The 12,966-nt window shown below is 51.6% G+C and overlaps 1 protein-coding gene across 1 annotated transcript in view; it reads right to left on the bottom strand.

The window, feature by feature from the left end:
• Positions 1–12,966, bottom strand: part of RAD54L (RAD54 like) — a 35,284-nt gene that overhangs the window by 8,366 nt on the left and 13,952 nt on the right. Inside the window, 8 exon segments of the mRNA XM_006015824.3 lie at positions 2,108–2,258; positions 3,769–3,893; positions 5,230–5,518; positions 7,321–7,390; positions 8,586–8,721; positions 10,409–10,469; positions 11,035–11,154; positions 12,945–12,962. Of these exon segments, the coding sequence (XP_006015886.1) occupies positions 2,108–2,258; positions 3,769–3,893; positions 5,230–5,518; positions 7,321–7,390; positions 8,586–8,721; positions 10,409–10,469; positions 11,035–11,154; positions 12,945–12,962 (970 nt within the window).

Here is a 12,966-nt window from a genome sequence, read left to right on the forward strand (position 1 = left end):
CAAACTGAATTGAAACTCATAGGGAGAACGTGACAGGGATATAAAACACCCAATGGCACTCGGGTGGCAGAGCAGCTGTGCAGAAGCCAACGATACCCAGATACTGCTCTCAGTCAGGATCTGATGACTGGTGTCTGGTCAGAGAGGCTTCCGTGCAGGGCCTATTTCAATGACAGGCTGGGTGGGTTTACCCCAAAGAGGCCAGAGCCCTCGCAAACAGCAAGAGGATGAAGGACCAACTCGGGGGTTGGTCTATTTTTAAATCCTGAACAGAAGGGTGAAAACTTTGGCCCTTCCTGCCAACAAGTCTGAAGGCCAATTTGAACTCAGAGAGGCAGCAGAGAATGCAAAGCACTGACGGATCAGCCCCATTCCTTCCCTCCACACCAGGGCTTCTCTGTGTGCACAACCTGGAGCCCAGAGGTGAAATATTAAGGGCTTATAAATTACTGAATGGTGAAGAAAAAGTGCAGAGGGATTTGTTATTGACTGTCTCTCACCAGATAAGAACTAGGGCTCACAACGTGAGACTAGTAGATAGGAAGTTTAACACTAACACAAGGCAGTTCTTTTTCACCCAGCCTGTCATTAAAGTGTGGGAATCGCTGCCACCAGACGTGGTGCAATCAGAGAAAATGAGGTTTGGAAGGGACCCCAAAAGGTCAAATCTACTCCAAGCAAGACCAGCCCCAACTACATCATCCCAGACAAGGCTTTGTTGAACTGGACCTCAAAAACCTCCAAGGATGAAGAGTCCACAAGCTCTCTGGGCAGCCTGTTCCAGTGCTTCACCACCCTCCTAGTGAGAAAGTTTTTCCTACTATCCAACCTCAACTTCCCTTGCTGCAGCTTGAGCCCATTGCTCCTTGTCCTGTCATCTGCCCCCACTGAGACCAGCCCAGCTCCGTCCTCTTTGAAACCCCTGCAGGGAGGTGAAGGCTGCTATTCAATCCCCCCTTGGTCTTCCCTTCTCCAGACTAAAATCAGCCCAGTTCCCTCAGCCTTTCCTCACCAGTCCTGTCTCCCAGCCCCCAAACCATTTTAATTACCTCCCACTGGACTCTCTCCAATGTGTCCACATCCCTTCTGTAGTGGCGGGGACCAGACCCAGGACTCTAGATGTGGCCTCCCCAGTGCTGAATAGAGGGGAATAGCTCTGCCCTCGATCTGCTGGCAACGCTCCTACCAATGCAGCCCAGGATGCCATTAGCCTTTTTGGCAACAAGGGCACACTGCTGGCTCCTGTTCAGTGCATCATCCACTGTCACCCCCAGGTCCTTTTCTGCAGAGCTGCTAGCTTTAGTCCCCAACCTACAGTGGAAGCTGATGGTTTAACCAAATTCACAAAGGGGCAGGACACATTCTTGGAGAAAAGGGGCATCAGTCGCTATTGAGCATGAGAGTTAAGATTTACAGCCCGACTCCTGGACCTTCGATACTGGATGCCACAAGGGAGATAGGAACAAGGAAAGTCTTGCTCAGACCCAGTCACTCTCCCTTCCAGCCTCCGCTCTCTGCCTGTATGACAGGAGACCGGGCAAGACGGACCTCCAGTCTGACCCAGTAAATAGCAATTCTTATGTTCTTAAGGTTTGAATTGGCAAACAGCAGCTGCAGGAGGTATTTGATTCCCCAGCAAAGGGGGAAATTAAAGCCCCGCAAACCCTCCCTCTAGTTAAAAGGCCATCATCCTTTCCCCATCCAGGGGGTGTCGTGGCTAAATGGAGATTCATCACCACCACCAATCAGGACCATCACTGTAACATGCAGAGTAAGGATGGGCCACTGGCTGAAACACTGGTCTAGGACTCAGGAGACTGGCCTTCCACATTTGTAAAACAGAAGGGAGCATCGTTCTTCCTGCCCTTTGCCTGCCTTGTGTGTTTGGAACGCAAAGTCCTGCCTCCAACTACAAATACATACAGCGCCTAGCACAGCGAGGCTCTCTTCTTGTTTATTTGCATCACAGTCATTCCTAAAATCCCCAGGTAAGAAACTCTGTAGCATGGATCCCTCACTCAATGCTGCTAGCTCTTCCAGCAACAGGAGCTGGGGGTAGGGGCCCTGCGAGCTACCTCCTCCATGCAAGCCGCCTTTGTGCTCTTACCGAGGATTCCCGAGTTGACGAAGTGCACCAGGCTGAAATACTCCAGCAGGTCGTTCTGAATGGGGGTCCCCGAGATGAGGACGCGCCGGGGGGTGTTCAGGCTGTTGAGAGCCTGGTAGGTTTGGTTCTCAGAGTTCTTTAGCCTGTGACCCTAAGGAAGAAAAAGAGCAAGATGTGAATCCAATGATGCTGGGAGATAAGGCACCGGAAAGATCACAACCAGGCGGGACTCACTGGAGTATCAATGCCTGGGGATGGAGTCTGCGTTTAGACCAATGCAGAGAGAGACCCTACCTGTCTGATAACGTGGCTTGAACCGAGGCTGTCCGATGTCTGAGCAGACGGGGCTGTGCATCACATGGACTCACTGGTACCCCTGTGTGATGCCCTTCCCACACCTGCAGGGACTCCCCCGTTCCCGCCACCCTGATCTGAGCGGTGGGCGGAGGAGGCAGAAACCAGAAGAGAGAGGGGGAGCCCGGAGACCCCAGAACCAGCAGTGGTTAGAAGGGGGACGCTGCAAACTCGACATCCCCAACCTAAACAAAGCAATCTCCTTGCATGAAAATGGAGACATCCTAGAAGCAACAGAGAAGGCAAAGACTTTTCTCAAGGGCTCCAAGACCCCTGGGTGAAAGGGGGCAAAGCAGATTATTAGGGTGCCCAGATCCCACGATGAGGAGCCCAATGTAAGTGCATGCGGGGGAAAGGTGCCTCTCCCTGTTTCCAGCCTGTCTGTCTCTCGCCAATATAAATTCACACCGCCAGATGCTGCTGGTGTGGAATAAAACTCCTCTAGACTAGAGGCAGCAGAGGGAACTTTAGGCAGTGTTTGGGGAGGGAAGAGTTGTTAACTCTTCCAGGCCCTGCAAGAGCCCAGCACAGGGGCTTTACTTGCTTGCTTCCTCATCAGAAGAAAGGAGTCACAGCAGCATTTGGAAGAGAGTCCCTGTTTCTAGATGCTGGGAAATGAGAAGGATCAAGGGAAAGCTTTGGAAGTAACAGCACTTGCTCATGCAGAGGGAGTTACTCTGGCCCAGCCCTGGCAAAGACAATCCAGAGGCTGCCAAGAGGAGAAACCAGTGTACAAAGGCACTAGAGATGGGATCACCTACTCTACCAGTTCCCATGTTCTCCCCACCCAGCCCCAGCCCCAGCCCCTGCCAGCAGCACCCAGGTCTATACAGAGAGGCCCATCAGGCTGGGAAAGCCTCCCCAGAGCTGCCCTCCGCGCACAGCCTGGGAAAGCACTCTCCTAACGCGCCTGTGCTCAGCTGCACGGATCAGCCACCTCTGACCAGCCCAGTCCAGCCCAATCCCTTCAGTGACATGAGGCCCTGAAGGTGATCAGTGGTCCCAATTCAACTTCCAACTTCCAGGAACGCTGCCCAGACTTCAACAGACTTCCCCTTCAATCCCTAAACTGTGCTATGCCGTCGTCAAGGGAAGGCATCCCTGCTGATGCCACAGCTACCATGTAGTCCCAAGATGTAGTCACGAGCCAAGGCAAGTCATGCACACAAGGCCAAGGCTGCTGATTGCCCTTCTCAGAGCACCTTCCTATCACCGGATCGAAGGAACAAGGACCGGGGTATCAGTACTGGTGGGCCGGCTACAAGCACTGCCCAGCTGCAAGGGAGCGTCAGCCCCCGTACCCCTACCTCGTCACATATGACCAGCCCGACGCTGCCCCTCTGAAGGACCTCGGCGTGGAGGCGGAAGGTCTCGTAGGAGATGATCAGGATGGGGGAAGGCACCCGCAAGCCGCGCTGGTTCATGAATCCGGCTACAGGAAGAAAGGGATACAAGGAAGAGGGACTCACAGACAGAAGAGCCCTGGAAGGAGGTAACCATCTGCACCTGAGCTAGGACTGGGCCGCCATGGGGTGGGGATGGTCTAGGCACAGCGATGCCTGTGTTCTGCTATGGGGATCTCCCAGGCCTCTGTCCCTTGCTGGTTGCTGCCCCCCCCACCTTTCTGCTACATGTGTCAGGGAGTTTTTAAGCCACCCTCAGGGTGCTGGCTGCAGCCCAGGCTGGGGATGGGGACTGGGCTGTGTCAATGCTCCTACTGGGACCAAACCCAGAGGGTCCTGGCTAGAGGGTATTGCTCCTCCACTCAGGCTCAGGCCAATGCCAGATTGGGGGTCAGGAACGAATCTTACCCCATGTTCACACTGGTACAGACTCCCCTTGCCTTCCTCTATAGCAGGGGCATGGCCTCTGCCTGGGATCTCTTGAGCGTCTATTAACAACCTATTAAAGCAGCAGGACGTTGGCGGCTGCTGTCCCCCTGCTTTCCCTGCAGCAGGTTTGGGTGTGATGTCTGGTGTTATGTCAGGGCTGACTATGGTTTTACGAAGCGGTTGGATCATGGATGTGTCTGGGCTGGTTTGCACAGGGCTGACCCTGCCTAAGGCAGGGGGTGGACTAGACGTGACTTCTGCAGCTCCCTTCCAGCCCCGCGGCTCTAGGACTCTAGTCTCCTCTAAATCAAGGGAGGGTTTCTGCACTGACTTGACTTGTTTTTGATGAGGCCCCAGCAAAGGCCGTAGCTATTTAAAGAGACTTTGCTCCCCCGTCTTTCAGCTCCTTTCCCAGCATCCTCCCATCTCTTCCCATCAACCCGCTTACTCTTTTGCTCTTTCACTGACCCTACCCCACGCCTTCACCTCCCACGCAGTGCCCTTTTACTTCCTGCTTTATCCTCCCATCTGGCTCCCTTGCCCTTTCCTATCTTGACTCCTATCCACAGTGGGTGTGGGGAGGACCTCAGACCTGTCCCCAGAGAGAGCCTGCCACCCAAGTCTCATCATATGCCATGTCCTGGGTCAGACCCTAGGTCTGTGCCCTGCGGCACACCGTGGCAGAGAGCACATGCTGGAAGGGAGAGTAAATAGGGTCTGACTGGGTTTTTTTTCCCCTATTCCTCTCCCGTGTGCACCCTCCAGCATTTAGGGCACGAGACCAGCCACAGAATGAACAAGGAGGGATGCACTGAAGGTAATGGAAAGACTCATGCTCCCTTCAGCAGGCTGTGACCCGGGCCCTGAGACCATCGGCAGCTAAAACGTCTATAGCAGAAGACAAGAAAAGCCACCTCCATGAACCTGCCTCCATACCTAGTTTATTGTCGATCTCATGCTTGGAGCCTCCATCAATAGCCAAAGGCTGGATCCGTCCTCCTAGCCATTTCTCTACTTCGTTATACCAGTTCTTCACCAGGCTGGACGGGGCCACCACCGTGGCCTTGTCAATCTCTGGCTTGCAGTCAGGGCTCTGCCGAAGCAGCGTCCACATGAGCGCGATGCACTGCAGGGTCTTGCCCAGCCCCATCTCATCAGCCATGATGCAGCCGTGGCTGCCAGGGATCCGTCGGCTGGTTACGCAGTCCCACAGGAACTTCACCCCCTGAGGGAAGAGCCCTGGCTTTAGCACGGAGCCGTGGGTGCAGGATAAAGGCTGCAGGGTTTCTCTTTGCAGCTTGGCACCAGCAAAAGCTGATGCTGCACAGCTCAGGGAACCCGAAGCCCAGAGGAAAGACCAGAGATGCTGTTGAAATGCAGCCACCTCTGCTGTGGGATAAGGCAGCTAATGAACACCACCCAGCAGCCAGAGACAGCAAGTGTCCAGGGTAAATTAAAGGAGGGATATTAGACAGGCAGAATCTGATTAGTCACACTAATGTATTAATGGACATAGCAGAAAGACCTATATGGGAAGGTATAAGTTACCCTGGGTGCTAGAGCTAGGAAAAATCCTATGAGATCTTCACTGCTGGCAAGTAGCCAGGTTCTCATGCAAGAGGACGCACCTACAAGGGCACCGCTACAGACTAGTGTCGTGCTGCACTGCTGATCCTGTAGAGAGCCTGCAGTGCTCCTTGCAGCAATGGAATTGCTCCTTTCTCCCATCGAGACACTCAACAAGCCTGACCCCGCTTAGCTTGAGAGCCAAATGAAAGCTTCTACCCACCCCACCTCTGATTCTAAGGGATTAGATCCTGTATCCACAATAAACCTCAATAGCTTATTAGGTACTCGGCCCATACATATGTAATTCCCATTATCCTGGGGTTTTTGGGAAAAAGATATATAGGCCAGGAGAGGTTTTTCACTGAAAGGCACAGGCACAGCTACCCTGGCTAGCTCCAAATCCAAAGCTATTATTGACAGCTGACACAACAAGTGATTTGCAAATAGCTTATATGCACTGATTGCTAGGCATAAATTACCAGGCCTTGAAAGCATGGCTCTGTCCTGTGTAGCAACTGGCACGGAGAGCGGGGAAGGCAGAAGGCTCCTGACTTGTCAGCTTAATGACTCTAGATCTGATGGGTTTCATTTCCTAGAGAAAATATTTCAACACAAATATTCCAGATGCATCTGGAATCCTACTGTCAACCTGGGGTCGGTCTGACTAATGCACCCTGCCAGGAACATGTACCCGCCCCAGGCGTGTCAGAGGAGCATTGGAGACAATACCTCTGTATGCATGCAGGTAATTAGAAATCGGGATGGGATGTGGGCTGTGAGGACAGACCCTACAGCCTTCAGCAGGGCTCTGCGCAGTATTTCATTCACAACCTAACCTTTGGATAACATCCTCTATTGACAATGCTTAAGTTATTCTCCCAGAGCCAAGCTGGCTCTATACCGCTCAATAGTTGCAATAACACATTGATCACTACAGCAAGCAGTCGGCTGTGAGTATTCCCAGGAAGCAGCTCCGTGAAGCTGGGTGGTTAACATTTCTAAACTCCAGTGCCTCTAACCATAACAGATGGCTTTTCAGGGGTGATGGGACATTTTGCCTTCTCCCGGAAGAAGCAGATCTGTAGATTTCTGAGGCCCAAAAGGACCAGTACAAAGGACCAGTACGAGCATCCAGTCTCACTTCTTGCTGAAGTGCAGGCCTGAGAATCTCACACAGTGATCTTTGCAATGAGCCCAATAACTTGAGGTTGAACATGTATGTATCTTCATTTAAAAATGGACAGGTACGGCAGGTCTAAAATGGATGCAGTGGGGCAGGGTGCCAGCGAATATAAGGCTGCATATATTACAGCTCAAAATCTGTTCATCTATACTTGCCATTACTGTACTTAGGAGGAGAGTTTCCTAGTAAAGGCAGCTCTTCAGCCCCCTCCACCTGCCTGATCAAGACTCCCTGCAAAAGACCAGGACCCTCTGGCTGTATCCTGCAAAACTTACTTCTCTCTGATGGGGCCGTAAGATGCGGCTGAGAACAGGATCCACCACCACATGGACTGGCACTTTGTCCCTATAAGGCATGTGAGAAGAGAGAGAAAAAAAGCACTGAGTGAATGCACCGCTCCAGGCTGGGATTGTTTTTTTGTTCACTGTCATTCGAAGGACCCTTGGAAGTGGGTAATTACCCAGAAGCCAAACCACACTGCCAGAACTAACAACCGTGCTCGGGGCACAGTTGCGTGGTTGTGATCTAACATCCTGCAGCACAGATGGGGCAGGGGGCTGGACTCAATGATCTTTCGAGGTCCCTTCCAGCCCTAATGTCTGTCTATGAAATGTTCTAACCAGGTCCCCAAATAAAGGGCTGAAACATAGCTCAGAGGCTCAGTCAAATCAGCATCAGATTTCCCCCCACTCCCACAACCCAGACACATGCTAGAGCCATATCGGAGCAGGAGAAACCACCTCCTTGTGCCTACCGTCCTGGGATCTGATGTAATGGGTTTGCCAGTGGCCGTCTGGGCCAAAAGCATCCCACAATTCTCAAACAACGGCCACCGTCACTGCAGCAGCCAAGCACCTCAATCTTTTAACACATTTATCCTCAAATCACCTCTGCGAGGCAGGGACATGCTATTTCCACAGCACAGAAGAATCACTGAGGCACAGAGGGGAAAGACAACTTGCCTACAATGTCTCACAAGAGGCCAAGACTTGAACCTCAGTCTCTCAAGTCCTAAGTTAGTACCTATCACCAGCCTTGCCGTATGGCAAACTGATACTGGAAGCAAAGCCGTTCAGTCTTACCCCTCCACGTTATAAAAAGGGTGGGGAAGCAACTGCTCTAGGGAAGGTTGTCTAAGAGTTCCCATTCAAATCCCCTGTTTTCAGTCAGCCGTTTTCTTTGGCTTGTACCGTCCTGTTGGTACTTCCTGACTGAGCACTGGACCTGTCAAGCTTTAATATTCTCTGAACAACTTCTCTCCATGGAGCACAGACGCTCAGAGAAGCAGACTTAAAGGTCCAACAGGCCACTGAGTAATGGGAAATCAAAGAGCCCATTCCCTGGAGAGAACACAAAACAACTGACTATAGATCTGGTTCCATCCTTTGATTATTATTTCTACAAGTAGAGACAGCCCAGAGCCCCTCCAAGTTTCACAGGCTACATTTGGCTCAAGGCCACAGGGGAATGGAAGAAATAAATATAGGAGGAGGTTGGAGTTAAAATTAGCATAGATGATTTCCCTCTGGGGGTAACTCACTTGTCTATTTTCAGCTGGTCGTGCGCACTCAGTGGAGGGGGCTCGTAGAGAACCAGAGCTCCTTCTTCAAAAGGGTCGTGGAGAGAGTTCCTCACCCCTGCCCGCTTGATGCCCAGCGCCCTCAAGCCCAGAGGCCCTAGAAACAACCATAGACAAAGTTCAAAGGGTCACCCGAGAAAACCAAGCCTTACCACAGACCAAGGGTCTAGAAACAAGGTGTTGCCTGGCTGGCGGAGGCTGAACAAGCGATATGCAGTGTTGGGGATGCAGGCAAAATACAGATGCTCTCTGAAGCCAGGCTGTAGCTTGGATGGATGGCTTGCTTGCTACAGCAGGGAACACACTTCCACCCACCAAACCCACACAGACCTAGCAACTCTCCCTCTGCAAAGCAGCAGGATGCCTTCCATCACAGCACTCAGGGGCTGCTGCCGTTTCCTGATTCTCAAAGGCCATAATTTCACTCCACTTAAAGAGAAGCCTGGTCCAAGGCTGCCCATTTTCTGAGCACTGTACTTCAAAAAGCCACTGGGCCAAGCCCTCCTCTCAGATACCTGCACGCATTGAGGGCAGAAGGGGACTTTTGGCAGCTGTCTACCTTTACAACACCCTATTTAGCACGTCTTGTAATGGCAACATATAATCTACTGTATTATCATCCTTCTGCTGTGCAGTAGATGTTGAGGCCTTTCAGGTCAACAGCCAGACAGAAGAGTAGAACACAGGGATGGAGAATCTGGCCATTTACCTAGCGTCATCTGTTATATGTAGAAACACACATGCCCTGGAACAGAGATGGTCACAAACATCAAGCAGGCCCAAACCCTTCTTCCGAAATCTCAATGCAAACACAAATATCAGTGCCTAGTACCCAGGAAGTAACTCTATCCAAAGGCCCGACTCTTGTCAGAGAGACGACTGCAGCTGGCACGTAGCTCCTCAAGGACCATATTCATCACAAACCCAATAACACGCTTCTCTTTGAAGGTCCGCATGCTACTCACGCTCAAAAGAGAGATCATAAGATCACACGAGCAGGCGTGGTCTGCCAAATCCCACCACAAAAGCATGCGGTTGCCGTTACAGATGGCACCTTTCACAGTAAATGCTGAAGAATTCAAACTCCCTTTCAAACCTACTTTTTCAGCTCCTACAAACTTTGTCAAACCGATTCCTTTTGGGCTGGTTATTAAATGCTTGACTCGGCCCAAAGTCTCCAAGGCATCTTTTTGTTTTGTTTTGTTTTTTAATCAATACAGTTGGAGCAAAATTGGCTGGCCTGTTTTAGAATTATTCAATCAGGGGGAAAAATGGCCCCATTTGTTCCCATCAGCAAGTTTGTGCTTCGATGATTTGAAAATAGCTGAAGCCACAAACTTCAGATCATTGCTTGCTTTAAATAGCACCTTCAGACTCCCGAGCACCCCGCTGAATATAAAGAAAACTGGCATGCGTTATCGGTCTCCCGCACATTGTGTCTTGTTAGCAATCTTAGGGTTTTGCAGGCTAAATAATACCCTTGGAGCCAAGAAACTGTGTCTCGCACTTGTATCCGGTAATGCGGCATGCGATTTTACGGCACTACATAAAATACTTAACAGCAACAACATGGAAACCGGTGCAGGATAATCCTAACTAAACACCGCTAAGAAAGACATCAATTCACTAATGTGCTAGTCTTTTTGTTTCCCAAGTTAACTCTGAACTTCTCAAGCGTGTCCCAGTAGAAAGGATATTTCATAAACCCAAGCACCATCTATTTTATGAAGTTAGATTTTGTCCAAATCATTACTATTCAGGGAGGAGGAAAACAGTCATCTTACCTTTGTAATTTGGAATGGGGACTTTGAAGGGTTTTGACAAAATGCTGCGGATAAATGCCTCCTAGGGATTGAGAAAAGAAATTCATGTCAGAGCCATTTGCTATCAAAGGTAGCAATAAAACAGAACGAGATGCATACTAAGGGCCCCAGTCTGCCAGCAGCCGCGTGCTCTCCAGTGTTCGCTGAGGCTCGTATCCCAGATATTTTTAAGTTAAACACAGAGGAAAAAAAAAAATCACAATCAGCAAAAATTCCCCTCTGGACTTTTCCTATCTGACTCTCAAATGCACGAAACTAACTGAAACCATCTCTCTTCAACACCATCTGCCTCTTGTTTAAGTGCGTTTTTAATCCCAGGGGTGCCAATGTGTAATGTTACCATCCATAAAAGACCTGGTTGAACAGCTAAAGTTATCTCACCGGGGTGTCTAGGTGCTACACTGATACAATCAATAAGGTAATCCCACAAGTCCTCTTGCTATGGAGTCCCCACGAGACACCACAAGCCTTTAGAAGGCCTCGGTCCTGATCCATTCATGCTTTTGAAGTTAAGCAACAGATATTTAATACAAAACCGCCCCGCGGCCTTGTGCTGACAACAAGACCCTCTCGAGAGACCCACGTACATGTTTGCTGCTATCAAGGCAATGAGGCCGATTGGTAAGCTGAGCCAGGGGTTTCCGGAAAGGCGACACGTAGCATTCCCAACTCTCCGTGTCGCTGCCAGGTTTCTGCCTCTTCGGTGTCTGGAAAAGAGAATCAGGACAGAACGCATGGGTATGCAGACACCCAAATAGGATAAAGGCATCACCATCGTGCTCAATAAGCATCTAACTGCACAGACCATCCAAGTGAAATGGAAAACAGCAGATCGCTACTCCCTGCCCTTGTCCTGCAACAAAGCCAGGTTCAGAAGGGACGCTACCAAGGTCAACGGGCCTCACATTTAACCTGCCCAGAAGCTAAAATGTTTAAAGTATTCATATTTGGAAGATATCAATGAAAATGGTTGCGGGGATCGGGCACAGGACTTGTGAGGAGAGGCCGAGGGAACTGTGCTGATTCAGTCTGCAGAAGAGAAGACCGAGGGGGATTGAATAGTAGCCTTCAGCTCCCTGCAGGGGGGCTGCAAAGAGGATGGAGCTGGGCTGGTCTCAGTGGGGGCAGACGACAGAAGGAGCAATGGGCTCAAGCTGCAGCAAGGGAAGTTGAGGTTGGATATTAAGAAAAACGCTCTCACTGGGAGGGTGGAGAAGCACTGGAACAGGCTCCCCAGGGAGGTTGTGCAGTTTCCATCCTTGGAGGTGTTTAAGACCTGGGTAGACAAAGCCTTGTGGCTGGGATGCTGTAGCTGGGCATGGTCCAGCTTGGAGCAGGGGGGTGGACTAGACGTGACCTCCTGATCTCCCTTCCCACCCTCGTTTTCTGTGAATCTATATCCCTCAACTCCTCGTCAAACCACAGTGGTTCTGCTGCTAAAATACAAGGGTCTAAATGTTGTGGAGCAGGAGACCGGATTCAGCAAAAAATAGATTCGCTTTGTTTTCACTTTGCATCCCTCCTTCACGGGGGGGAAAAAGAAACCCTGGGTGCTGGCACTCAGATCATAGCGTTCAACTCTTCCTGGAGGCAGGTACACGTCGGGAGTCCTTGTTGTGCAAGCGAAGAGACCATGCATTTAAAGCCAATTTTTAGACACTCAAAGCCACAAGCCAAAAGCAGATCGATGGTTTACGATGATCTCACTGCAATTGTTTCACCCACCCGGGCACCTCCCTAATGATTTGAGCACAGAAATGATGGGTTGGACTGGCTGAGGTTCCTGGCCTATATTATACTGCAAATCAGGCCGGGTGATCAAAATGCCCCTTTCTGCCTTAAAAAAAAATTCGATCAGGGGTGATGCCCAGCAATTTATCCTCCCGCGGCACAGCCGGGAGGGATCGTGCGCGTCGCCGAGAGGCACCCGCTCCACCGACCACGCTTTAATTTTGGTCTAGACGCAAATGCTCCTAAACGCGTAGAAAGTTTGGAGTCACGCTTCGGTCCCGATCCCAGGAGACCGTGTCAAAAAAAAAGGCGATGAGGTGCCAGCAGGCAGCGGGACCGAGCGTGGGGCATAAATCCCTGCCTCCATGACAGAGACTGGCAGCTCGCTCTTGTAGCAAAGGGGCCGGGGGATCCGGGGGGATCCCGGGAGGTCAGGGCACGAGGCGTGGGAGCAGGACGCGGGGGGCTGCCGAGGGACAAGGGAGCCCCGATGGCGAGCGGGGTGGCGGACGCCCCCAGGGGGAGGACGGCGGGGTGCGGGGCACACGGGGGGGGGCGGGCCTCCATGACAGAGACTGGCAGCTCGCTCTTGTAGCAAAGGGGCCGGGGGATCCGGGGGGATCCCGGGAGGTCAGGGCACGAGGCGTGGGAGCAGGACGCGGGGGGCTGCCGAGGGACAAGGGAGCCCCGATGGCGAGCGGGGTGGCGGACGCCCCCAGGGGGAGGACGGCGGGGTGCGGGGCACACGGGGGGGGGCGGAGCTCACGGCGGGCGGACGCCAGTCCTCG

The sequence above is a fragment of the Alligator sinensis genome, unplaced genomic scaffold (genome assembly GCF_000455745.1).
Source record: "Alligator sinensis unplaced genomic scaffold, ASM45574v1 scaffold781_1, whole genome shotgun sequence".
In the NCBI taxonomy this organism is placed as follows: Eukaryota; Metazoa; Chordata; order Crocodylia; family Alligatoridae; genus Alligator; species Alligator sinensis.